Genomic DNA, 26,771 nt, shown 5'->3' with positions numbered 1-26,771 from the left:
CCCCGGAGCTGAAAGGTGAGGGAGTCTTCTTGGGAGGTGTTCCGAGGCCTCCTGCTGCCCACCTCTGCCCCTCCCCACGTCATGCCCCAAGCTGACTCTGGGTGGGGTGGCCCCCTCGCCCAAATCGGGCTGCTCCCACTGCTTGCTGGATTCGGCATCTCAGCTGCCTCCTGTCCCTAGTGAAATCATCTTTCAACCGGCAGTGGGCAGCAGGTGCTGGAGACGGAATTCATTCTAAGCTGTTGTGGAATGACAGTGGCTGCTAAAGAGGCACCTGCATTTTATCAGAAATGAGCGATAAACCGTCTGCAAGGAGGAGACCGCAGCCACTCCGCACCCCTCCCTTTGAGATGTTGTGCTGGCGGCTCCTCAAGTCTGAACGGGTCAGTCTCCTCTCCGGGTGGAAATCCCTCTGGCCCCTCACGTTGAGGCTCTGCGCCTGAGATCCCCTCCCCGTGGAGCTGGCCCATTCATTCACACTTTCATTCCGTGGGCTCCTTCCCGGCAGGGTCTGGTTATGGCTGCGAATCCAATGCCTTGCCCGGGGAGCTGGGTGCTGGCGGTGGCAGCAGCGGCAGCCGGTCCGCAGGGCACACTGCGGGTTTTGACCTTTCCAGCTGCTGCCAGCACGGGGCTCCACCTATCCATCCATCACCCGGCACCGGGATGCCGGGCACTCTCTGGTGAAGCTCCTCCCAGGATCCGCCCCCTTTTCTGTCTCGGTTCCCAGTCGGGAGCCTCAGGGATTCAACAGGGCTCCTGGAGGCTTTGAGCTCAGCTGCGGGCAGTTGCGGAGCTGGAGGGGTGCGCCCCCAAAGGAGCAGCGTGGTTTCTTCGCGCCCTCTGGTGGCAAAGGGAGGACGCACACAGTGGTACCTCCTCCGGCTGCGGGAGGCCGCACCCCAGCCCGCTTCCCTACCATCTCGGTGACGCCACTCGGCTCACCTTCCCAAGGTCACCCGAGTCACGCATCCAGGGTCCCAGAGCGAGCAGTGGCAATGACCAGAGGGAAATGTCAGCCCGGGGCCCAACCTGATCCCAAGCGCCCGCCCATTTGTAAAGGCTCTCTGAATGCCTGACAGCGCCCTGGCCCCTTCTCTTATGTAAGTACCGCTGTGTCCCCGGCCAAGACCAGCAGGTGCGCCCTGGGTGTGCTGGACCCCCTCCCTTCCTGGATGGACACTGCTCTGAAATTCTCCCCCTGCTCCCAAACGTGCTGTCCCTCTCCTGAATTCTACCCAGTGGTGCCCAGCCCCTCCCAGCGCATCCCTTTAGAGAAAAACGCCGCACTGGCTGATGTGGCTCAGTGGATTGCGGGCCGGCGACCCCAAAGGTCGGGGGTTCGGTTCGGTTCCCAGTCCAGGGCACACACCTGGGTTGCAGGCTGGGTCCCTGGGTAGGGGGTCTGTGAGAGGAAACATACTGATGTTTCTCTCCCTTTCTTACTCCTCTCCCTCATCTCTAAAAGTAAATAAATAAAATCTTTAAAGAATAAAGAGAAACCCCTGCCCAAACCGCCAGGCCCTCTCCATCTCTTGCTGCCCTTGTCAGCAAAACGCCTTGAAAATGAGTCTATGGGCGGGGGGGGGGTGTGCTCTCACCCATCTTGAACATACTGATGGGCGCTCCAGTCCACCCTCCTGGGCAAGCACTCCTGTGGGGGTCGCCCTTGGCCTCCCTGGGGCCACATCCAGCCACCAGCTCCCAGACCTCGCCTTGCAGACAGCATGACACAGCAGAGCCGCCCGTCCTTTCTTTTAATTCATTTGAGAGAGAAAGAAACATCAATTTGTTGTTCCACTTATTGATGCGTTCATTGGTTGATTCTTACTTATGTCCGGACCGGGGATCAAACCTGCAACCTTGGTGTATCTGGACACTCTAACCAACAGAGCTACCCCACCAGGGTTATGGGCAACCCCCAGCCCCTGCTTTTGTTTTTGCTTTTAAAAAATAAAAATGTATTTCCCACAGTTTTGAAGGCTGGAAGACCAGGATCAGGGTGTCAACGTGATTGGTTGGACTGAAGAGTCCTTACGCAGCCAGACAAGTCCCTGCTGCAGATCCCTCCTGGCGTCCTCACACAGCAGGAGGGGCTAGGGGGCTCCAGGGGACCCTTCACACGAGCTCGAACCCGCCTCCACCGTCATGACCCAATCACATCCCCCCAGAGGCCCCACCTTCTAACCATCACACTGAGGCTTGGAATTCTTCCTGGCTGGTGCAGCTCAGTGGACTGAGCACAGGCTGCAAACCAAAGGGTCACCAGTTCAATTCCCAGGCAGGGCACATGCCTGGGTTGTGAGCCAGGTCTCCAGTAGGGGGCGCATATCGATGTTTTGCTCCCTCTCCCCTCTCTAAAAATAAAATCTTTAAGAAAGATCTAGATTAATAGGAAAGAATTCCAGCGTGTGAACTGGGGAGGAGGGCACCCCCCCTTTCAGTCCCTCACCTGGCTTCTGGCCCACGCTCAGCCTTCAAGGGCGTTTGTGCTCCAGCAACACTCCCGCCCCAGGTGGCTTCGGGCCCCGGGGCGTTCAGTGCATCTCTGCCATGGGACCGCCAGCTCAGCCGGCCTTCCGCTGCTGTCGGGTGGGGTGTTCCAGGAAACGCCAGCACACCACCCTGGTGGAAGGTGCCCTTCGAGTCCTCCCCATCCTCACTGACTGCCTGCCCACTTGTTCTGTCCATTACCAAGAGACACCGAACTCCCGGGTTATAATCAAGCCCCTGTCTCTCTCAGCTGGCAGTAGGCTTCTTTTTGTCCCATGATGCATAAACACAAGGCGTTGTTATATCCTTTTCATGAACTGACCCCTTTATGATTTTGAAATGTCTCTCTTTACTCCCAGTAGTAGTATTTGCTCCATGACAATGATTTTCAAATGGTGTGCCCCAGTAATTTTTAAGCCACGCGATACCTGACTATTGAGTCAGGGCCACTGACCTCTTTTCCCTTAGATGGTCGAATATAAAAACGACAGCCAGCACAACAGCCGTCTGGCGTGGATGCATCCAGATCACACCCGTTTCCTGTCGGATCGGCAACCATCAGTGTGCGTGTGCCGGGAGATGGAGAAGGCCGGCAGTGGCTGCTCTCCAACTCCTCCGTCCGGCGTTAGTGTGGCTGCCGTCTCCACCTTTCACTTTGCACCTGTTTGGGCCTCTACATTTAAATTGGCTTCTGACAGGCAGCTTACAGCCGGCTCCTACTTTTCAAAAATTCGAGCAGCCCTTTGTGCTATGTTTGGGCGCCTCACTGCCTTCGCTTTTTCTTTGTTCACAGTTCTTTGTGAGTTCCCTTCAGACCCCTTCCCGCACTTCGGAAACCCCGCTGCCCCGCACCTGCGGCTCAGGAGGCCCCCGGTGCCCTCACACCTTTGTCTGGTCCAACAGCAAACCCGGCTGCTCTCCTCTCCACCTGGTTCAAACCCCTCTGGCTGTCACCTGGGCTCCTGCCAGAGCTGCCTGCAGACTGCTCTCCACCACAAGGGGAACACTCTTTAAAAAAATACATTTTATTTATCTAGGGAGAGGGGAAGGGAGGGAGACACCGGTGGGTTGTCTCGCGCACCCCTCACCAGGGACCTGGCCCACAACCCAGGCTTGAGTCCCGACCAGGAATCGAACCGGCGCCCTATCTCGTTCATTGTCTCTTCGCTGCACTGACAGTTCTATGAGGGCAGGTATTTCCGCTTCCCTCGCTCAATGCCAGATCCCCTGGGCCTAGGGAAGCGCCTGGCACCCCCCAGGTGCTGAGTAGGTCCTTGTGGAGTTGAACCAAGTTGTGGGTGGTTTCCCTTTGGGCCTCTGCCCCTTTCTCAGCCCCTCTTTCTAGATCTGTCTTCCAGGCTCCTCACTGCGTCCCCTTCCTCTCCGCGGGTCGCTGCCCGCCACCCTCCTGCCCCTGCTGCGATGGGCTCAGACGCAGACAGTTCTGCCCCGTGGGGAGGGCGGACTGGGAAGCCGCCGGCTCCATCCTCCAGCCACGCACACCTTCCGCAGGACACGGGGGCTCCGGGGACTCCGTACAGAAAGGGGGTGGTGCGCCCAGGTGGCTCGCCCGCCATCTCCTCTCAGGGTGGAGGAGCACCCGGCGGAGGGTCCACCACCGGCCTCCGCAAAGTCTCCCCCCTTCTCTGGGCCTCGCGGAGACTACTGAACCCTCCCCGCTGACGTAGACTTAACCAGACTACAACTGTCTGGTGGCCCGCGCCCACGGGGCGCAGCGCCGCCCTTCACCTACTCTCCGCGACGGGTCGCTGGGGTCGGCCAAGGCCAGGTGCCCTGCTCTACTCAACGACCGGGCTCACGGTCAGCCCCTGAGCTGCCGGCGCGGGCCCCCGCTTGCAGCTGGGCCGTGCACGCCCTCGCACCGCCTAGCTCTTCGGGCAACACCGTGCCCACGTTAAGGGCGAGGGAACCGAGTGAGGTCCAGACCACTGGGAGCGGAAGACCCGGACGCAGCAGGCGGGCTTCCGCCTTTAGTGCGTGCCCGAGCCCGCCCTGCCCACAGCCGCGTGCGGGGGCCGGGACCCGCGGGCAGCCCGCGAGCTGCGGCGTCCCGAGCCCTGGCTCGGGGTCTAAGTCACCCCAGCTCTTTCCCGCGGAAGACACCACCAAAGTTCAAGGACGCCACCACCTCGGCCACGTGCCTGGGGGTTGGCCACAGCTCGGTCACGTGACGCACGGCGCACTCCAGCCTGTGCGGCCAGAGACCAATCCCCGCGGTCAGGACCGGAAGGCCTTGGGATTGGCTCAACCCAGCCCTCCGCCTCGTCAGCGCCTTCCGGCTCAATTCTGTCATCCGCGTGAATCTCGCTCGCTCGCGAGACTCGAGGCCGGGAGCCTCTAAGCCCCACAAGGCACCGGGCGGGGGCGGGGCCGTAGCCTATTGGCGCAGCTTCGCTCACCGCTATCGTCATCTTTCTGAGTCGGCCTTGCATTTCCGGCGCTCCTCGCTCGGAAGCCTGGGCACGGCTTCCTGTGGCGTGGAGGATAGGACAAACTTCTTAACGTAGGCCCAAGGGCCTCCCGCCGCCGAGCCTTCCCTGCCGCAAGTCCCTGTCCTCGCGACCTCTGAAGCCCTCGGTGCCTTCCTCACTGTGTCATGCTTGGCTCGCGCTCCAAGCACTCAATTGATCGCTCTCGTTCCAGCTGGAGCAGGGATGCTTAAGCCGTGGTCCTTCGCTGGGCTTCCGGGGGCTGTGACCGCCTCCAAATTATGTGCACAATAGGTTGTGTAGGTGCTTCTGTGGATTTGGGGGTGGCAGTGGATTTCATGAGATTCAGGTGCTGAGCACCCCCCACGGGGCCGTCAGGGCCCTACTTTGTCGGTCCGTGTGCTCTCTGCCAGCGCAGGGCCTGGCACAGGTGTTCACAGGGGTGCGTCGTAGGCCGGAGAGACGTCCTGACTTTATTTGTCCCTATTACTTTCTGCGCATACCTCATGTAGTCCCGCAGGAATACTTGATTACCCGCACACAGCTTTTGATGGCACGCCCCCCTACTGGGGCTCATTCATTCATCCTCCCATCAAATACCTCCTGAGCCTATGAGTTGGGGGAGGAATGGAGGTCCGCGCCAGGCACTGGAGAGCACGGGGAACCACACAAGCCCAGGCACCGTTCCCTGGAGCTCACACCTAGCAGGGCAATCCGTGAAGGTGAAGATGGAGGAGACGCTGTGAGAGCGTCAGGACCGGGCACAAAGACTGAAGGATAAATAGCTAATAACCAAGTCAGGGCGAGAGTGGGGACAGCAGGTTGGAAGGCTCATGGGTAAGATTCCGTCTGTCACAGGGGACTACAGAAAGTAGCAGGGCTGACGTTTTGACCCTTGAGGGATTGCTGGGCAGGGTGCAAACTGATGAGGTGTTTTTGATCCCTCTGGCTGCCGTGTGCAGGGGAGGGAGTTGGTCAGGCAGAGATGGGAAGAGGGAACAGCTGAGCACAGGCCGGACTTAGAAATCTGAGCATGTGTGGAGACTTTCTGGGAATCAAACTGGCGACCCTTTGGTTCCAAGCCCACTCAGGCCACTGAGCCACACCAGCCAGGGCAATGCTATTTCTTTCATCCCAGAGTTTAATTTTACCTAAAGGCTTTTCCAGTCTGTGGTGCTGGGAGAACAGGTAGAGGCACAGGGTGCTCACCGTACAATGCAGTCTGACAAATGGCTGAGCCTCCAGGGGAGGACTGGTGAGAGCACTGGGGGCGCTTCTCCCCGCCTCTGGTGGAAGTGCTTTGCTGCGTCCAAGTGCAGCCTGGTGGCAGGGCCCTGGTGTCAACTCAGGTGCTGTCCACTCAGGTTTAGTGTCTCTACTTTGGTACCTCGTCGACACAGCAGTGGGGCAGGAGGTGGGAGATCTGGGCTTGGGGCCCCTCTCTGGTGAAGCAGCCAGCTGTGAAGTCCTGCAGATTTCGGGCTGGAGAGAGGCAGATGCCAGCCAGTTCCAGTTCCCGGACTGCCTGGTTGCGGCAGCGGGCCCAGTGTCACGAATGGAGGAAGAAGTCCCCTTCGCCCAGTGCACTCCTGAGGCTCTGCCTGGGCTCTCACACTGATAGATAGTCCGGGCACACATGGTTACCTAAAGACTCCCATGTCACCACTCGTTACCAACACGAGTGGAGCTATGAATGTATTTCCCCTCATTCGGACTCTGAGTTGAAGGGGGAAAAATAAAGCCAGGTGTACATGCATTTCTTATATTTACTTAATGCTGATATGAAATACAAAGTGCTTTTCAGGGTGAGGGACTGTTTTAGACACTTCTGGGGCACAGACCCACCTGACAAAAGCTGTTTCCTGCAGAAAATAAATGCAAGTGTAATTCCAGGGGGTCCCCAGAAGCTCCCAGGTCCAGGGTGTGGCCTCACGGTGAAATTGCTCCTCTATGTCAACTGTGCCCAGCTCACCCAAAGTGTCTGCTACTGGCTGCTTTCGTTACAGGAATGATCCTTTGTTTTTGTAATTACACAAGGTGGGTGTTAACTAAACTTCCTGTAGTAATCACCTCGTGGTGCGTGTGCCAAGTCAGTACACTCACCAGCGTGTCCTTGGCACCCGACTGCTGGATGCTGGCGGAGCCGAGCGCCCGCACCCGGGCTCTGGGGCCCGCCCCGCCCTCGCAGAGCTGTGCGCCTGCTGCATCCGTAACACGGGGAAGCGGTGGGTCAGCGAACTCCTGCCCTTCACTCGCCATCGGATTCTCACACATCGCAGCGCCTGGATCTGCTCCAGCCTGTATGTAACAGTGTTTCGGAAAGGCTCACGGGGGTGGTCACCTAGGCCACCTCCACTGGGAGCCGGGCATCATTAGGAAAAGCTCTGGACAGAAGAGATAGTTTCTTTACCCCGCTTCCGCTTCCATTCTATGGAATTAACTTAATGCTTTTGTAGAACGAGAACATGAGACAGCATGGCAGACCTGGGGGGCGGGAGCAGAAGTACTTGGATTTATTTCTCCAGAAAACTGTTACTCTTAGTGGATTTCAAACTTTTTGGTAGTGGAACCCATTCTGCGCCCCACCCCCGTCCACGGCGAGACCTTAAGTAAGCCACACCTACCACACACACGATAAATTTACAGGTTCGTAATGGCAACAAAATTAATGAAAACAGAAGCTAGTGAGTACTCTGCTCTCTAAAGTGTTGAAATTTGGTGTAATGTTGAGTGTTTTCAATAGTTAAAATATCACAGAACTGAACTCACATAAAGCAGCCCCGAAGTGTGGGTACGGGCCGCTGTGCTGGCTGGTTTCTGAGGTTCCTCTGGTTCTACAGCTGCAGCGGCAGAAGCCCTCACAAGTTCACGGCCACCCCTCGTGGATGCAGGGCCCAGGGTGCGTGTGCTCCAGGCCTTCCCCTGAAATGCTCTTGGGTTTCTCAGGTGCTCCGTAGTGGGGAGGGGCTGGGCCCCCTGGGCTGCAGTGCTTGGGTTAAAACTGGCTCCATTCAGTACCTGTGTGACCTGGGCCAGTGACTTCACTTTCGCGTGTCCCTTTCCTCGTGTGTCCACGATGGTGACAGGGACAAATACTGTGGTGGGTGGTGAGAGCTAATGCAGGTAAACACACCTACAATAGCCTGTGGCATAAAGGTAAGAAATTATTTTTAAAAAGATTTATTTTTTAGAGAGGGGAAGGGAGGGAGAGAGAGAGGGAGAGAAACACCAATGTGTGGTTGCCTCTCATGCGCCCCCTACTGGGGGCCTGGTCCACAACCCAGGCATGTGCCCTGACTGGGAATGGAACCGGCGACCCTTTGGTTCACAGGTTGGCACTCAATCCACTGAGCCACACCGGCCAGGGCAAGAAATTAGTTATTGTCATCACTGTTGAGAGTGTCAGACCAATTCTCACGGAGGGTGACCCAAAGCCAGTTCAACTTTGCTTTCAGGCCCTGGCTACCTCGAAGGAAGTGCGGCTTCTGACTTCGAGGGAGTGTGGCGTGCCTCTGACCCACGTGCTCGCAGGAAATCTCGAGCGGAAGGAGGCTGCTGGACCCGGCAGCTTCCTCCAGTTTCACGACGGGGCACAACGAACACCCGGCCGAGGGAACAGCGATCGATTCTGGGAGGTGCAGCAGACTCCAAGGTCTCCTGAGCAGCGCCCCCATTCCCGGGCGGACGTGGCGACTGTGTGGTTCTCCAGAATACTGTACGGGGTGCCCAGATGCTCAGGCCTCAGACAGCCACGGACGCCCCAGGGCCACCCACTACCTGGGCTGTGTCGCTCCCACGCACCCAGCCCCAAGAGCGACTTCTCCCGCCATGGGAGGAGCCGCAGATGCCATCTGACACACAAGGACACGGAGGGGCGCGGGTCGCAGCCCGCCTGCTGGAATGCTGATCCCAGGCCTCCTCTCACTGACTGCTCAGTGACAGCATGGGGGGTGGGGGGCGGCCAGCTCCGGGAGGCGGGGGTGGGCCCCCTAGGGCCCCCCCAGTCATATGCTCTGCGACTCCACTTCCAAGACATTAACATCTTTCACGATCCATTTTAAACACAATTAGGGCTCAAGAACTCCATTTCTGCAAAATCTGTTCTGATTCACATCTGCCTACTCAAAACCGAGAGGTGGTCCATGCAAAGACACCTCTGCTCTTTCCCTCGGAGGAATGAGAGGGGGCGCCCTGGCTGCACACGGGTGCCGCCCGCGCCCTGCAGCCGGCGTCCCTGGCGTGGCTGCCCGCCCTGCCCATGACTCGGCAATGGCCAGAACCGGCGTGCCCAACACCAAGGCCACATTTAGTTCCATGATGAGCAGTAAAACTCACATGTTCTTTATTCAGTCCATATAGTACACCGTTTTTAGAGTCTTTTAAAATTAGATAAAAGAGCATATTAAATGGCAAGTGTATGAAGTCTCTCTTCATAAACAATGTCAAAACCAAAAGTTTTGAGTTACAAAATGTTAAAAAATATGTAGGTACTTAACATTTCACTAAAGCATAAAGTTACAGATATTTTCTAAAGAAAAATAATTGTGCCACTTACCTATTTTTGCTGTTTCTATGAATTTTTTTATTCTGTACATAGGACATTTTGTACAAAATATGAAGTCTACATTTTATTACTTATTACCATAAAACAAAGATACAATGTATGTACAATATTAAAAGGAAGCCATACTAAAGCCACACTAAACGGACACTCGGAACAGCGACGTTCCTGACGTACAGACACGTTTCGGAAAGAGTGAGATGCCAAACCCGAGCTTTATGAAGAAAAACAGTCACCGGTTTATTGTCGACGTGGTACTTTTGGAATCAGTCTGGTACAGAATAAACAGTGTATCTATATAATAATATATATATAAGTTGAACAATTAGCACAGGAAACCTGAATACTAACTAGGAAAACTCGAATAGGCCAAAATATTAAATAATACTCTCGTCAAAGAAAATTAGTTTCTCTCAAAACCTTTTCTCCCCCTTTTTGGTGAATGTTTGTCTTCGATAAAGAGCAGAAGTGAAATCTAGACGGAGGACGTTCTCATGCCTTGGGCATCCCGCCGGCCCCCGGACAGCGGCGTTTTGCTGCCCCTCCCCCCGGGGGGGGGTCCCAAGCGCCTTCCCGGGGGGCCCCCCCGCGGGCAGACACCCGAACACCGCGGCCCAGGCTGTCCGCGCGCGCCGGCCGAGGACGAGGTTCAAACGACGGTGCGTCGGAGCACGCAGGACACTGCTGCATACAGTAGAAAGCACCCTTTTTCCCTCGAGAGGAGAAGGCATCCAGACTTGTGAAAAACGGCGAATTTCATCGTGGTGAAACGGACGGAGGCTGCTCAAGTGTCTCAGGAAGTGCGTCTGCTCGCCGAGCGGGCTCCGCGCCTGCGCCGGGCTCTCTCCGAGGCGGCGCGTGCGCCCCACGCAAGGGGCCCCTCCCCCCACCCCCGGGGCCCTGCCCCCAGGCCCAGGACACGCGCGCCGCCCGCCCGTGGGCTTCGGTGGCGGGGACGACGTCTGCTTGCACAACGTGAGTAGATGCCAAGACCTCGACTAGAAGACGGATCGTAAAAGAAGCCACATTTTATCTTTTGTGCATCCAGACAGTTAACATCATCAGCCTATACAATCTTATGCCGCAGACAAAAGAAACTAGGGTCGTTTGTGTAGAATAGCAGTGCACGTCTCAAACAGCTTTCAAGCAGGATAAAATAAGTCAAAATACTGGCCACCCTGAGAGAAATAAAGAACAGACAAAGTACTAAGTTTAAAGGATATTTCCTCGTGCTATTCCATCGAAACGAAAGCTCAGTACATGCAAGGAAGGCGTGAGACAGGTAGCAGCGTTGGAGGAGAGCCAGACACTAGGTTTTCCTTTCGAGCGTGTGTGGGGCGTGTGCTCGGCTCAGCAGGACTCAGCTGCGGCCACCCTCGCCGTCCGGCCCGCCCGCGGAGCCCCGAGCGCGCGCCAGCGCCCGGCGCGCAGGGCGTGACTTTTGTTACCTTGGCCCGGAGGCGGCTGCGGTTCGCGCTCGGCCGAGCACTGGCTTCTCGAAATGCGCTCATCCCGGCTTTCTACAAAGCGCGAGGGCTCTTAAGACTCTAATGTTAATACTAACTCGAGAGCCTTGTTAAAGGACACACTGTGTAAGAAGTGAAAAAAAAAAAACATCGGCAAACCCCAGGATGAACACATTGTTTTAAAAATTCCAATTCTAGCCAAGGGAGACAGAAAGCTCCGTGTCGAACAAACCCCTCCCGCGAGCTCCCTGCTGGAGTCCTGGTGTGGGCAGACGGGCAGCTATGGCTTTAGAAAGACACGAAAGGAGTCGGACACGGTGCCCCTGTCGCTACTCAAAGTAAAGGAGACTCAGGAAAAACCTGCTCCGGGGACAGTTATGTGCCATCGTCCACGTTAGAGCAATGACAGCAAAGAAGCAGTTCCATGACAGTGGGAGAAAAAGAAAGAAGAAACTGCTGGTGTAAACAATCACATGGAAACAATTTCAAAGGTTGTAGAATCTTAAAAATACGAAATACTTTTTAAAAGTGTTCCTTTGATTTGAAAAACATTGATATTCTCAAAGAACCACCTATTTTCAACGATCGCGAGTTCCGTTCGGGGAGAAGGTGAGGGTGATGACCAGGGTGCTCGCCTTAGCTCCGAATCGGGGACACCGCCGCGGCGGCTGCGGTGGCGCTGCCTGCGTCCGCGGCACCGTCGTTCGAACTCCTGCTCTGGGGCGGGGGCGGGGCGCGCTACTGCCTAGAGGACGGGGCGAGAAAGCTCTGACTCTGAGTGTGACTGATCTGTATGGCACGAAAGTGTGTGTTTTCTACAGGACCCGGGACGCGCCAGCGGCCAGGGCGGGCGGCTAGCGGCCGTCCTGGGACAGCAGCTCGTCGGCTCTGCAGTGAGCCTCCAAGGCGTTCTTGGTGTGGAGGTCCTGAGGCAGCTCGGACTTGCGGCGCACCAGGGCCCGGTCCTTCTTCAGGTCCTTCTGTGCCTGGAAGTACAAAGGCAGGGCGTTGACTACGGACTGCGCTGTCCCAGCGGGAGCGCGCGCGTGCGCGTGCGTGCGCGCCTCAAGGGCGCGGGGCAGTGTGCGGTGGGGGGCGGCTCTCACCCGGCCCCTCTGAGCGCTAAGGGACGTGCAAAGGGGCAAAGCACCTCCTCTTGCGGTAGTCACCCCAGACCGGCACGTTAAAAATAGTCTCATGGCCGGCGAGAAGGACGGTGCGCACAACACGGCGTTTCTGTCTTCTCAAACGTGCAGTTTTACCCAGAGTACTCGGCGCCTCCCCCGGGCAAATGCATCAGTGTTTCGTCAACCCCAAACATCGTCAAACCCTCCTATTTGATGAAATGTCCCCAGAGCCATTCTATGGCTCTGGCCCTTCCAGAAACATTTCATAACGTTGACATTTCCTTTGTAGGTAAATAAAAACGAACTCAAATTTTTTAGGGATTATTTTAAACTGAATTTAAAACGTCTCAAACTTCTATAAAACTTGAAAAGAGATACTTTAAGAGGTATTAAATGGGTCATGTGGGGGGAAAAACCCTCTAAAACTTAGAAAAGTGTTTTTTATTTACGTAAGATCTCCCAACAGTAACTGTAAGAAATAAAGGACTCCCTCTTCCAGCCCATTCTCTTCCTGAAGTTTAGAACAGCCGGGCTTTCCTTAAAATAAATAAAGCTCACGTTTGCACGAGGATTCGGAGACCTGTGCCTGCAAAGGAAAGGGGCCCAGTGCAGGCGGCCGACACCCACGCACACCCGTCTCCGGGAGTGGCCGGCAAACCAGGCATCCCACTCGCAGGGGGGGCCGCTGCGCTAACAGAGCGCTGCCTAGGCGCGACGACGGGGAGCCGTCGGACTCACCGAAGCCGCGTGCACACAGAAGGCCGCCCAGAAACTCGAGCCTGTGCCTAGCTCGGTGCAGTCGGAACAGTACTCTTGGCTTTAATGAAAAACATTCAAGAACCTGCAGAGGTCGTACACGGAAAGTGCACATTTTTTGCAGAGCTGGCATTTCTTAGGGTTCTCTGCATACTACCTCCTCAAACAGCAATAATACCGAAGCTTGGAAACAATTTTGAGTGACATCACTTCAAGATTATTTCTGAAGCGTTACTGGATATTGACAGTCATTCACGGTGAAGGCAGGGGGTTTGGTCTTCCCCCGGACACCCTGTGAGCGGCTTCCCGAAAGCCACGCATGCCAGGGACTGTGGGGCCGGGTCCGTCACAGTCGCGGCACTGGTCGCAGTGCTTTCGTCTGTGAGGGGGCTTGCCGGCGGCCCACAGGACCCTCAGAGGGAAACCCCGCCCCGAGTTTTACGCCCACTGCAGGGCGAGCTATAAAACGAAGCAAAGCGAGTCAGACCAAACCCAGCACGTCCTGCCCGAGGGATGTGACGGCCGCGGAGACAGCACTCCCAGGAGGGAGGAAGCGTTTTGCTAGAAAAAGGCACCGGCGGGCACCTCGCCGCTGGACCGGCAGATGCAGTCAGAGAGCACACGCAGGCCCCGGACCCCCAAGTGGGCCGGCGCGCGGGCCTTTTCGGTCCCTGTGTGAAGCAGCGAGTGACTTCGGAGGAACGGGAGCAGGACAGCACGAGACGCCGTGCAGATGGCCACCCTCAGGGGGCAACGCTCGGTGGAGGGGACGCGCTGCCGGCATGCTGGCGGAGGGCGGGACAGACGGACAGACGATGGCGTGCCAGGACTGGGACGTCTCTGTGCGGGATGCCCCCGGGAGGAGGTGGCCGGTTCTGCGGTTCTGCAGCTGATGGCAGCTCTAAGGGAGAGGCCACACCCGCACAGTGAGGGACCCTGCGCACGCGTCACTGCCGGAGCGGGGCGGACTTCCCAGCCCTCGCCACTACGACCCTCACCACCAGGAACGAGCTAGGTGACAGGGACACTACTTCATGGGCACACGAGCGTGTCGACTCTCTCCCTCGGTGCAAGAGCCCCAACACACTCTGCAGGCTGAGCCCCAGGTCCCCGAGCTCCCCGCCTCTCCTCTGCCTGAGCCCCAGGTCCCCGAGCTCCCCGCCTCTCCTCTGCCTGAGCCCCACTCTCCTGGCCTGCACGGCTGCCGCGGCTTTTGTCCCAACCGACTGTTAAAAACCAGAACGGCAAACATTTTAAATGTCTGGTGTAAACGCCCTTCGCACAAGGTCCCCAGGATGTTCTAGATGGGGTTGCGCACCTTCCTCAAAGGAAACGCCAACGGACTTGGGACGCGCGAACGCACCGACGCGCGAACGCACCGCCGAGACTCTCCACCCAGTTCCAACCAGTCGCCCCCCCCCCCCGCCCCCCGGCCCTCAGAGTCAGTGCAATGCACGGGGGTCATTTTAAAGAAATGTGGACTTATGTTGGGAAGTAAAATTAGTTGAAAGTAAAACTAAAAGGGCACTGGAAACAGTAAAGGCTTAATTTTCAGCTGACGCGTCCTCTGTCGGTGCTGGCCCTCAGCCACAGACGTGCGCTGCCCCCGCATCCCGGTGCCCCCTGTGCCCCGACCGCGGAGTCGCTGCGACTCCCGGGACGTGGCTGCGAACAGTCCCCCGTGAAGAGGGTTCCCGCACATCACATGTCACGCCCAGCAGGCTGCACCATGAAGGTCTTCGTCCAGACAGGCTGATCCACAGAAACCCACAAGAAGTCCTGCAGCTGGGGAGTGTTGTGAACCATCTAACTTTGTTCTTTTGGCATTGTTTTGGCTATTCTAGGTCCTCTGTGGTGCCATGTGACTTTGGGGACAGCTTGCCGCCGGGGCTCCGCCTGAGACGGTGCTCGTTTGGGGAGAACTGGCGGTGTCTTCTTAAAGGCACGGAGTCTCCCAGCCCTGGAACGTGGCCCGCGGAAATCTGAAGGGAAGGGGCGTCACTCCTGAAAGACTGTCAACTACATGAAGAACCTGTGTCGTGCACTCTAATGTCAAGAGCCGTGAAAACAAACCTGCTCTGAGCCCCCCGAAACCACCCTGTCCACACGCCCGTGACCTGGGACTGGACGGGTGGACGGGCTTCTCCCCAGCACACGGGCAGCGCTCCTCCCGGGGAGGACAGCCGCCCTGTGCCAAGATCACCCGGTCGGGAGGGTTCCTGGGTCCTGGCTGTCTCCCCGGGGCTGGTGCTGCTTCCAAAGGTCTTACTCCAGAAGAGAACACTAGCTTAGCCTGCGTTCTTGATCAAGTTCGTGATCTCCTGCAGAGAAGGCCCTAAGCCACACACATGTCCATAGGTCACACAATTACGTACGATGCTCATTACTTTTGGGGCAGTTGGTTTTCTTCCTGGCTTTGACCATCAAGTCAGAGGATGTACCAGAAAGAAACATTCTCCAACCCTAAGACACTGACTGTGAAAGCATTGGCTTGCAAACCATCAATTTCCTCCTCACCTGTGGACAGATTAACAACGAGCACATGGTTACAAGTTCACAGGCGGGCCCCCCGGGGAAGGGCAACAGTTTGATTTCGTCTGCCTGTCTGCAGGTGACAGGCTGGCAGTCCGCTCCTCAGCACGCTTTAAGCTGTCAGATCAAAACGGTAAGCAAAACGAGGACCTCAAATTGCTTTCCAAGTTAAAAAAAAATCAAGTAGGAAGATCAATGCTCCCACAAACAGAGAAAAATATGAGAATTTCTATGGTTTTTATTAGGTCTGTCTCCCTGATAAAATCACTAACTGTGAGGGAACCACGGAACTCGCGGACTACGTAAAGACTGAGTTCCTGACGCTCACCAGGGGCGTGCTGAGCTCCCCACCGCACTCCTCGTGTTTTCAGTCTCGACAGGCCAACGGAGCGTGCGTTTGCCTGCTTTCCGTTTTAGCCTGCAGCTGGGAGCCGGCCAGCAGGAGCAGCATGGCCATGTCCAGAGCGGGCACCTCCTGCAACCCCGAGAGAGGGGTCCAGACCAGGGCCGCCCGATCCAAAGTCACGCCGGCCACATACGTAATTTCAGATTTTCTAGTAGCCGTGTCAACAAAGTGAAAAGCAATAGCAACAGGCAAAATTAATCTGGATGTTTACTTTGTCCCAGTATACCCCAAATATTGTCATTTCTATGTATGGGCAAGAATTAAAAGTGAGCCCTGACTGGTGTGGCTCAGTGGACTGAGCACAGGCTGCGAAACAAAGGGTCGCTGGTTCGATTCCCAGTCAGGGCACATGCCTGGGTTGTGGGCCAGGTCCCCAGTGAAGAGCTCATGAGAGCCAACCGCATGTTGATGTTTCTCTCCCTCTCTTTCTCCCTCCCTTCCCGTCTCTCTAAAAAATAAATAAAATCTTAAAAAAAAAAATGGAAAGTGCGGAATGAGACACTTCCACGTGCTTTTCTTGCTGGCGGCCACACAGCTGTGGCTGCGGGCCGGACAGCGTGGCCTGCGCGGTCTGGATGGCCCTTGGGCCAGCGCTCCGGGAAACATCCAGTCCTGTCTGACCAGGCGGCGAGTGCGGTTTTCTTGAACTGAAATCGAGCCGACCGAAAGGCCCCTCCACTTAATGGAGCTCTGAAGGAGGCCAGCACTGGTGAGCCGTCTGCAGACGGCACACAGCGTGACTCCAGGCACTCCGGCCTCGCACACGTCAGAGTTCCAGCGCTGGCGTCTTTGGAAACTCTCCCCGGGTTGAAGTCAGAGGCCAGGTCCCCAGCCTGGCCAGCACGACATCAGCTTACACGAGCAGAAACGGGGGGCGTCCTCAGGGAGGCACGGCTCGGGAAGGCCCCTCGAGCACAGGCAGGAGCTTGCTGTGCAACCCTCTCTGGCGCCCACGTCATGTGTGTTCTCAACTGAGCAACGGGTCTACCTGTGGGCCAGTGGGGGCCACCACAGGTGTTCCCACCACGGCAGAAGCAAACCACACGAGCAAGGGATTGCATGCGGCAGGCCTGGGCACCCCACCGGGGCGCAGGCCCCGCCCGGGCCCCCCAACGTCTGGGTGGCTGAGCTGGGCTGTGAGTGCAGTGGGGAGGGGGGGGCTCGCGCAGACCCGCTGGGCCAGTGCGGAAGTCGGAGGAAGGCAAAAGGAGAGGACAGCGGCAAGACATTAGTTACTGCGAAGCTCTCGACTTTTGGCTCAAGTTAACATGGAAAGAACAGGTAAGGATGGGGCCGTTGCTGTTAACGGGGAGGCAGAGACAGGCCACAGGCACACGCTTAACCCTTCAGGACCGTTTCCAGCGAATCGACCCTGAGATGCGCAGGTGAGGTGTTCCCCGTGCAGCCTCTGCAGCTGGACTTGAACCCTGGCTCCCACGGCAGCCCCTGCCGGGCAGCACGCCACCCCTCACGGGGGCGTGCACCTCGGAAGCGCATCTCCAGCGAGCGCGCGCCTCCCAGCGGAGCTCTGCGCACTTTTACCTGGCGAGCCTCTTCGTTCACTGTCTTTCTCAGCATCTGCACATCTTCAAACAAGGGCCCATCTGTCTCCATTGCCACCGGGATGCTCACGGTGCTCGTGTGACTATACACTGTGTACTGCAATGCAAAGTGTGGGGTCACTCTCCGGCAGCGCCCGGGGCCGGGCGCCAGGGTCTCCTCCTGGCGGGACGCGGCTTCCCTCCAATGCACCCAGGGCCCTCCACCGCCTCCTCCGGCAGCGCCCTGGCCCTGCCGCGGACCACTGTGGTCCCCACAGCTCTGGCCACACGCGGGTGGGAGGGCAGGGCTGGCCCCAGTGGTCACGCTACCCTCCCAGCCCCCCGGGGCTGGGGACAGGTGGTGCCAGCACCTTGCAGTCCCTGGTGTCCTGGCTCCACAGGAGCAGCGAGGGCGCGCCCTGGGTCGGTCACTGGGGCCTGCGCCTCTAACCTCCCAGCCTTCACACACCGCCTGCCGACCCAGGGCCCTTCCCTTTCCTCTCGCATCCTCCTTCCTGGACCCTTTGCTCTTTTTCCTAACTCGCTTCGGCCCCACCACGGACCACACCCACCCGCACAGCTGCCACGGTGAGCTGGCACTGCAGCGAAGGGACAGCGTGTCCCCGGGGCCCACGGGCCTCCCAGCGGCTTCCTGAGCCTGTCTGTAGCCAGAACGCCCCCTGCCCCCGGCTTCCCCCGTCACCTCCTGCCGGCCCCTCAGAACAGGCCCTGTCCAACTCACGCGTCCCGTGGGGTTGCGCCTCACGCCCGTGAACCCGCTCCGTTCGCCTGTGCCCCCCCACCCCCCAAACCCCATCCTTGCAGGCCGCTCGCCCCCTGGAGCCCCACCCTCACTCGCTCTTCAGCACAGCCCCCACGCGGCAGGCCCTGCGTGCCCCCCGCACTGCTGGCGGCCCGAGCGGTCTGAGACGCAGGGCTGACGAGGTCACTCGGCTGCTCGTGACACTTCAGCACACACACGGGCGAAACCCACACCTCCGTCCCCTTCCTCCGGTGCAGAGCACACCCGGCCCTCCCCCACGTCTGGAGCCCACCAGCGCGGAAGGACGCAGCGTCCCTGCCGTCCTCGCTCTGCCCCGAGCCCCTTCCGGGGAATTCAGACGGCCCGAGTCCCTCGGCTGAGACTCCTGCTGGGCCGAGGCCCCTCGGGACCCCAAAGCGGCACCGTTTCCTCCCAGGCCCCCCCTCGACAGCGGGTGCGGGCCTCCAGCCCTCCTCACCCAGTGTGCAGTGGGTGCAGTCTGACCGCCCCCCATCTTTGTCCTGGGAAAGTGCCATGACTTGGGGCTGTGCCCCACTGGCCACGGGGGAGATGGGGACACGGCACAACGCCTTGTCCTCACGAGGCTCCCGGCCGCTGGGCCAGACCAAGGGGACAGCAGCTGCGGCCCTCCTGTGGCGGCGCAGGGACTGACACTGAACCAGCAGGCTGGCACCTGGCCCCTCTGAGCAGAAACGGAGCGCCCACCCGACCCGGGGGGTGGGCTATGACGGCGGCGGCGCGGGCTCCCGGTCCTCGCTGGGCCCCTGCAGAGAACGGGTCAGCGAGGGCGCCACAGCACGCTCACGGCAAAACGAGCGTCACGTGGCAGGGCGGGGTCGCCCAGGGAACAGACGCCTCCGTGCAGGCTCAAGCTCACAGCAGGGCCGAGGAGCGCACGGCCCCCAGGCAGCCGTGTCTCTCGGAGCCCAGGCGGCCGCCCCCTCCCCTCCTGCTGCCCCGGGCGGACGGCACGCCGGAGCCCCGCCCAGAGCCCCTGGGAGTGCTGGTGGTCACTTCACACGGCCCCGTGAACGTCCCCGGAGAGGGCAGCAGTAGACCGTGACGCGGCCCCACTTGGTTGATTAGGAGAAGCGATGCCGGAGAGCAGCATCTCACGATGTAGAAGTTAAGTCACGTCCGGCATTAACGCCCAGCGAAGCTGCCACCACCGCCGGAACAAACAGACTCAGCTCCGCGGGGGCGCCCCCTTCCCGGGGCCCACGGCCGTGGGAACACGAAACACGCGGTCCGTGAGACAACCGGAGGAACCGTCTAGAAGGCCCCTCCACGCGCGTCAGGGGACAGAGGGCGGACCCCGGAGCACCCGCCCCCAAAGGGGAAGCCGTTAAATCGACTCTGAAAAGGGCGGGTCTGAGCCCGAGAACCAAGCTTCAGACACCCAGCCGTCCCGGTCGCACAGGCAGGAAACGACTCGCTGACTTTCTGTGGCGGACGGCGAGCGGGGGCTCGAGTTCCGGAGCGCTGCTCCCTGGAGAGGACCAGGGCAGGCATGGGCCCCACCCGCCCCACCCCCAGCCCCGCAGGCCCCGCCCCCTAGCCCCGCAGACCCCGCCCCCAGCCGGCGGGCCCCGCCCACGAAGTACTTTCCGTCCGCTCCGCTTGCTCGCACAGAGAGGCGCCCGGGGTGGAGCCACAGATGTGTCAACACAGGGCTGAGGGGGCGCTCGGTGCTCGGATGGAGGGCGGGTCCCCGCAGGGCGGCGCCCGGGCGCAGGCACTCCCTGCACGCTGCCCCGGCGCCCGAGACATGGGTGAGGAAGGAGAGCGGCCAAGAGGGACGGAGACGCAACACAAGACAGCGCAGGGGAGCCCACAGCGGCCCACGTCTCGGGAGGAACGGCTGTCACGGCCCCGCGGTGAACCCAGCCGGGCCTGTGCGCCCCCCCCAGCACTTCCCCTCCGTCACGTGACAGCTCGCGCAGCCTCTCGTGAGGTCCCGTCTGTGCTCTCGGCAAAACCAGTGCGACACACTGACTGGTCCGTGTCTCCGGTGTTTCTCCAGGGGGTCGATCTGGAGTGCGTGTGACGGGTTCTCGCCAGCCCTCGCGGGGGCCCCATCTGCCGGCGCCACGTGCAGACGCCGCCCACCGCCCGGACCTGCGGCGTTACTGTGCGTCCGCGCCGCCGACGCCCTGCCCTGCGACACGGGAGCCCGAGGCTGCGCAGCCGCTGCCCGAGCTGCCGCCCGAGGCCAGCGCCCCGCGGCGCCGCAGGCGTCCTAGGATGGCGCTGCGGTGGAACAGGGCGGAACAGACACCGCTGGCTGTTCGTTTTAGGCGGACTCAAGGGAGCATTTAAGAATGTCACTCAACTTCCCCATGGCGTAAGTCTCCTGATTGTAGTTTCAGCAGAGGAAGCACAAAGCAGTGTTATCACAGAGGCAAGGTGTACTCCTCCCCCCGCACTCGCGCCTCGCTGTTTGTGAAACCTGACGGAGACTGGCAAGCCTCCCCACCAGCTGAGACGACAGTTCCTCTCGCGCACCCCCAGCACGGCGCGCGGACGGCTCGCGGGGCCTGGCTGGGCTCCGGGGACGCCCCTCCGTGCAAAGTCAAGCCTCCTCCTTCCTGGGGCGCCGGGGACACCCGAGCACGCTCAGCGTGACAGAGAGACCCACACGGACGGCGTTCGGGGAGCGGCAGGCACTGCGGCGGCAGGCGCAGGACCGTCTGCGGTGACGGGGCCCCGAGGACCAGGACTCACGCCCCCGGAGCCCGGCCACCCCGGAGCCACCCCGGGAGTCACGGCTCCCAGGGCCCCGAGGCTGGCTGCTCGGGAGACCGGGCGTCGGTGCCGCGTGCCAGATGCGCAGGCCCCCCCGCTCGGACGCGGGACGGGCTCAGCTGCTTCGAGGACAGGGGTCTGGCAATTTTTGAATGACAAAGGCTCGGCCTATAGAAACCCGGTTTTAGGGAAGAAGCGATAAACTTTATACTCGATAGATTCCAAATCTCATTCCTTTTCTTTTAGAATTTGCTATTAAAAAGACGGAAGTACGGCTTGAGCTACAGCATCTACGGCGTTTGCAAGGGAAAGCACATCGCAATGCTGGCCCAGACGGAGCCTGTGTGTCCCGGCCTCTTTTCACCACAGCACACCCATCGCTTTCACGCCTTACTTAAAGGGCAGGAGGGAAACGCCAGTCCTGCGGCAACGACGCCCTGGGGCAAAGCGAGCGCTTGTCCGGAAGCTGAAAGCACTTTTATTGCGGACGTTTTCACACACGGCGTCCGTGCGCACGGCCGCCCGCCCACCCGTGACGCGCCACCGGCCCGTCTCACAGAAACATGCGGCCCCGCCCGAGACATCTCAAGTCACTCTCCGTTGTAGTACCTGCGGGTTTGCTTTGGCTAGGTTTTCTATTTTAACCCACGCTTCTTCTCGTTCTTTCATTTTTAGCTTCTCCCTGGAAAACAGTAAAAGGTCACTGGGGTTAGAGAGAGGGAGCAAACCCAGGGAGCCGCCACAGGGAGACCACTGTGGGGGCAGCGCCCCGGCCCCGTCTCCTCGCCGTGGGGCGGCGAGGGCGGGACGCGGGAAACACGGTGGGTGAGAAGGCAGCCGTCACTCACTCAGGGGGGAGACCTGGAGCGCCGCAGCGAGCCGGCGGCCCCCACCCCGAGGCTGACGCTGAAAAGCAGCGGCCTTGTCTGACGCCACCCCCGGGGAGTCACACGGCCTCCAGGCCGTCGCTGAGCTCAACTTGCTCGTGAGCCCAGGACACCGGCAACACGACTTTTAGGGCCCCGTTCGGAGAGCTGTGACACTCTGGGAGAGCGGGCCCGCCACCGTGGCTGAGCCCTGCGCCCAGCAGCTGAGCTGCGGCCGGGCGGAGGGTGTGGGCGCGGCCTCCCCGAGCCCGCTGCTGCGCACCACCGGCCCACACTCCACAGCTCCCCTGTGCGTGCCGGCTGCCTCGCTCTACCCCTCCCCCGCCCCCGACCCAGAACACAGGCCCCAGGGAAGCCGGCCTTTGCTGGTTCCGGTCACCGCGGTGTTGCCGGAAGCCAGGACGGCCTGGCACACAGGCAGACACTCACGGTGCGCAAAGGGTGGATGTGACTGCTGTCACACAGGCTGTGATCTGAACGAATGACCTTCAGTCAAGGGGATCTACCGTAGCCAGTTCCAAGGGACAAGCAAAGGACAAGAGCTCCGACAGTTCACACTGACCCTGAAGTCGGGGTTTTCATAACCCCGACTAATCACACAACTATGAAGGATACAGAGCGCCTTGTCACCCAGACTGCCCCTAGACAGTGTGGACGGGGGCGTGGCTCTGCGAAGGACACAGGCCAGACCCCAGGGGCGCCCGCGGAGCAGGGGTCAGCGCCGCGAGCGGAGCTGTGGGAAGGGGAAGGGCGCGTGCCCCCGCCCGAATCTCACGGGACGATGACTGACTCCCGCTCCCGTCCGGCGAGCACGGAGGCCACGGCGCACCGCGGCGCACCGAGGCCTCCCAGTGTCCCTGAAAGGTGCAGAAATCCTGGCCGTTAAATTCTTGGCCGCACGTGCACTTCCGCAAAAACACTTAAACTAGGAGCGTTTAAGTGGAGAAAACAGCTAACTTTAAGGGTGTGTTCTCTGAAAATAAGGTTATCGTAACAAACGTTTTATTTGCTTTCGAAGTATGAAAGGGCTGATTTTGCTTTAACGTGAAGAATGACATTAGGACAAACCAACAGAAGTTTATTCAGGATTAAGGAAAAAAATCGCCCTTGAAAGAGCAACTTTGGAGAAGAGCAACTTACTTCAGTTTCTCTGCTTTGAACTGCTGAGTGCAGTCGTCAAACAGTTTTTGGTTCATCTCCATGAAGAGTTTCAGGGCGTTGTATATCAAGCCGTGGATTGTCCTGGAAGTGAAACTCGGTGTCGAGATTCAGAACGCCTCATCACTTGCACCCCCGCCCCCCCGATCCGCGGTGACAGCCGATTTCTCCTCCAAACCTATCAGGCTACGTCAACAGTCTGCAAAGTTCTCAAGCTTTAAAATGAAGAGGCTGCGGCTTCGGATTCACTTATTCCTTTTGCTACAGCCGGCCTCGCGGTCCTGAGTCCCCCTCACGGCCCTGCTCACCGGCCCTGGGTTAAACTTGAACAAGTATAACTAAGACGAACTTAATTATACAGAGAACAATAATGGAAACACTTTATTTCCTATAAATGCCAGTTTCCTTTCCACCTCATTCACTGAGGACAGAAACAACTAACTTTAGTAATGCCTGCAGAGCTTTGGCAGGCGGAGGATGAAATCACCGCAGGGCAGCGCAGTCGCACCCGGCTGCGGGCTCTGGCACCTCGGAGGGGCGGGGCCCCGTGAGGTCGGCAGCACGGCTGCGCAGCAGAGCCTCCCCCCACCCCACATCTGAGAGCAGCAGCCGGAGAGATGTCAAACCAAAACCCGAAACAAAAAATTAAACTTTCAAATCGTAACTACTTTTTAGTTAACTTTATAATAATAAAAACCCACATCATACGCGGGCAACACTTAAAAGAGCCTCTCTTCCTGTGCGCGGGGCAGGAGTCACGCTCAGGTGCGCACGGGAACGGGCCGTCACCGCGGGGCTCGGAGAGGGAAGGCGCTGGAGCGGCGGTTCCCAGCGAACGCGCGAACCTCGACTGGGCCAGTCGGGGGCGCTCCCGCGCCCAGGACTGCGGTGAGTGTTTACGGGGGGGCCCGTCGGGTGTTAGGACTAGCTGACCTCTCCCCAATCCCCCTTCACAGCGAGGTGAAGGTCACTGCCAGGCAGAGCGCCGTGTGTCCAGGCACAGCGAGGCCGCACAGCGGGTGGGTTTCCCGACCGCCAGCCCAGAGTGGGCGGGCCCCTCTTCGCTGGCGGGGTCTCCCGCCTCCAGCCGACAAACAACACGTGTGTGAGGCGCAAAAATCGCGGCGTGCCTGTGCGTTACTGCTGTCTCGGTTGGCTTTCACGGCACACCAGGCTGGGCGCCGACATTCCCCGCTCTCCAGGGGAGGGAGCGGCCGGGGCCCTGGCGGACTGCGGGCCGGGCTGCTGCCCCCAAGCCCACTGCCCCCTTGTGCACGAGGGGCAGGAGCAGCGGTCCCCGCTCAGCTCCCCGCCCTGCTCTAAATCCCCACTTACTGCTCTGCGCACGCAGAACGGGGGGGAATGTGAGCAGACAGCCCCGCCCGTGCCCACGGTTATCATGCAAAGGGCGGCGGCGGCGCCCACACTGAGACGGTCTCAGGGAGCACTGTGGTGAGAACCGGCCCACGCACCCTCCTCCGTGAACCGACAGGAGGGGAGCACGCGTGAGGCTCCTCAGGCCTCGTCCGCATCCCCTGCTCTCGGACGGGGGGGCACAGCGGGTGGTTCTCGGTCACGTAGGGAGGCTCACCGGGGCGCGGGCCGGCAGGGCTCCAGGCCCCAGGAGCGGGGTGGGGGGCACTGTGCTCCCGCAGGGGCAGAGCCCTGTGAGCTCTGCAGGGACCTCCGAGTCCTCTGGGGGGAACTTATCGAGACACTGCTGCTCGCACGGTGGCCAGGGACAGCGGGCGTGAACGCACGTGGGCCCAGAAGGCGGTGGGGCAGGCCAGTTACGGACCGCACCTCCACTTAATCACGAGGCCGCAGAGAAATCAACGTCTTGTTTCGTAACAGATATTTCAGACTTGGATTTCGACCGTAAGCGGTTTGAAGCATGAGCAGAAGATGCTACAGCTGAAACTACTACACGTAACACTGAATGCAAACTGTAATTAAAAAATGAAATTAAAGCCCCGGCTGGTGTGGCTCCGTGGGTTAAGCACTGGCTGCGAACCAAAGGGTCACAGATCCCTGTCAGGGCACAGGCCGGGGTTGTGGGCCGGGCCCCCGGCTGGGGGGCGTGCGAGAGGCAGCCAGTGGAATTACCTCCTGCACATTGCCGTTTCTCGCCCTCTCCTTCTCCCCCCCCCTTCCTCTCTCTCTAAAAGTAAATCGATAAAACCTTCAGAAAAGAAGTTAAACAGCAAAGAACAAGACCCGCAGACGCGGAGACCGCCGGCCCTGCTCACTTGTTCCAGTGGGTCTTCGAGTTGCGGTACAGGGACGGGAACATGATGGGCAGGATCTTGGCGGCGTTGTCGCTGATGAGGCTCATGATGTACTCGTTGTTCCAGTAGTACAGCGCTCGCTCCGCCACCTGGCGGACAGGAAGCGCACGCTTTACTCCGGCTGTGACGGGAATCGTCCGCGATACCCTCCCCGCTACCCCCGTGAGCAGGACGATGAAGTGTGTGCTGTGTCAGCAAACTTGTTCCCACAAACTCACGACACCTTCGGCCAGTGATTTCTGGCTGGTGTGCGGCAAGAATTTTCAGCGCACGCCATACTTAGCTATTTATTCAGGGGCACTGACCTTCTCCTGGTAGACTGTCAAATAAAAAACTGACAACAGCCAGCGCAACAACGGCCACCCAGTGTGAACCCCGTCTCGAACCACAAACATGTAGGTCACATGATGTGGTTGTGTCTTACTGGTCACGCTGCCTAAAAACGTTTCGTCTGATTGGTTAGTTCTTGGTACCAGAAACCCTTGCGTACAGGTGCAGGCACCTGATTCTTTAAAAAGTCACTTTGGAGCAAAAAGGTGGTCATTACTACTGTTATTGTTGTTCTGTAAGTCAATCAGAATTACACGTTTATATCGGACTGGCAAAAAGCAGAATGCATGTTCCGGCGTGCTGCACGGTTTTAGCGAGCAGCTCGCGTGTGCCACGCGATGAAGAAGGCTGGACGTCGGCGCCCGGGACGTCACGCTGAAGGGCCAGGGCAGCGGCACCGCTCACTCAGCGGACACTCACGCCAGACCCTGGGCGGCGTGCCCAGGACGCGGTCACACGGGCCCCGTTCAGCGGCCGCTGCCCACGCACACACGGCGCAGCGGGGGCAGGGCGAGGCAGGAACCCAGGCCCTCCCTCGTGGGCTGAGGGCCAGGGCGGCGTGTGCGCTCACGTCCCGTGCAGCTGTGCTGGCCCGGCTTCCCCCTCTGCGGGGTCACCGGCCCCCTGGGGACCGCGGGGGCGTGCTCGCTTTGAGCCTCGGGTTTTACCTTGTTCACGGTCGGTTTACAGTAGGCGTCTGCTCAAGGGAACGCCAGGGTGGGGCGGGGGGCTGAACAGAGCAGAGCCACTGGGGACAATCTCTGAAGAAGCCCGACGCATTTAAGGAGGAAACCAGGAAAGGAAGCGGGAAGTGGCCCAACTGAGAGTTCCGTGGTGACGAAAACCGGGACTAAAGGGTTTTCTGAAGGGTGAAGGGAGGCGGGGTTATACGGCGCCAGGAACCGCGAGCCTCACGCGGGCGCGAAGTCAGAGGGAAGGCCGTGCCGCCGTGGCGTCGGCTGTGTGAACACCGATCGGCCTGTCAGCTGTCGAGCACGGGGCTGTACGCCTTCTGGAGCAGCCGGACATGCAGACAGAGTCGGCTTCCCAGAGAGGTCGTTTCTAACTGTTCTTATCAAGAAATGTTTCCAGTAATGGGCACAAGATACTGAAGTGTGGTGCATAGAATTAAAGTCTTAGCATCTTATTTTGAAGTACGATTAAAATTAAAACCTCGACGTTTACCCTCAAATCACACGAGCAGCACGGCGTGACCGGCCGCACCCAGGAACCTGTCACCGCCCCCC

General features: G+C 59.3%; 1 protein-coding gene across 5 annotated transcripts in view; it reads right to left on the bottom strand.

Annotated features, from left to right (window-relative positions):
• Positions 1–9,261: 9,261 nt before the first annotated feature.
• Positions 9,262–26,771, bottom strand: part of PPP2R5C (protein phosphatase 2 regulatory subunit B'gamma) — a 104,937-nt gene continuing 87,427 nt past the window's right edge. For 3 of the 5 annotated variants that reach the window (XM_045822537.1, XM_045822538.1, XM_045822540.1), the window contains 5 exons: positions 25,156–25,283; positions 22,889–22,990; positions 21,471–21,543; positions 17,334–17,450; positions 9,262–11,956 (listed from right to left, as the gene is read on the bottom strand). In XM_045822537.1, the coding sequence (XP_045678493.1) occupies positions 11,825–11,956; positions 17,334–17,450; positions 21,471–21,543; positions 22,889–22,990; positions 25,156–25,283 (552 nt within the window). In that variant the 3' untranslated portion in view covers positions 9,262–11,824. The remainder of the gene's footprint in view (positions 11,957–17,333; positions 17,451–21,470; positions 21,544–22,888; positions 22,991–25,155; positions 25,284–26,771) is intronic. The other 2 variants (XM_045822539.1, XM_045822541.1) reach the window with 1 other exon arrangement.

Source organism: Phyllostomus hastatus, unplaced genomic scaffold (assembly GCF_019186645.2).
Source record: "Phyllostomus hastatus isolate PE091 unplaced genomic scaffold, TTU_PhHast_1.1 phas_scaffold_501, whole genome shotgun sequence".
Taxonomy (NCBI): Eukaryota; Metazoa; Chordata; class Mammalia; order Chiroptera; family Phyllostomidae; genus Phyllostomus; species Phyllostomus hastatus.
The sequence above is the reverse complement of the archived record's forward strand: the minus strand, read 5'-3'. Positions and strand labels throughout refer to the sequence as shown.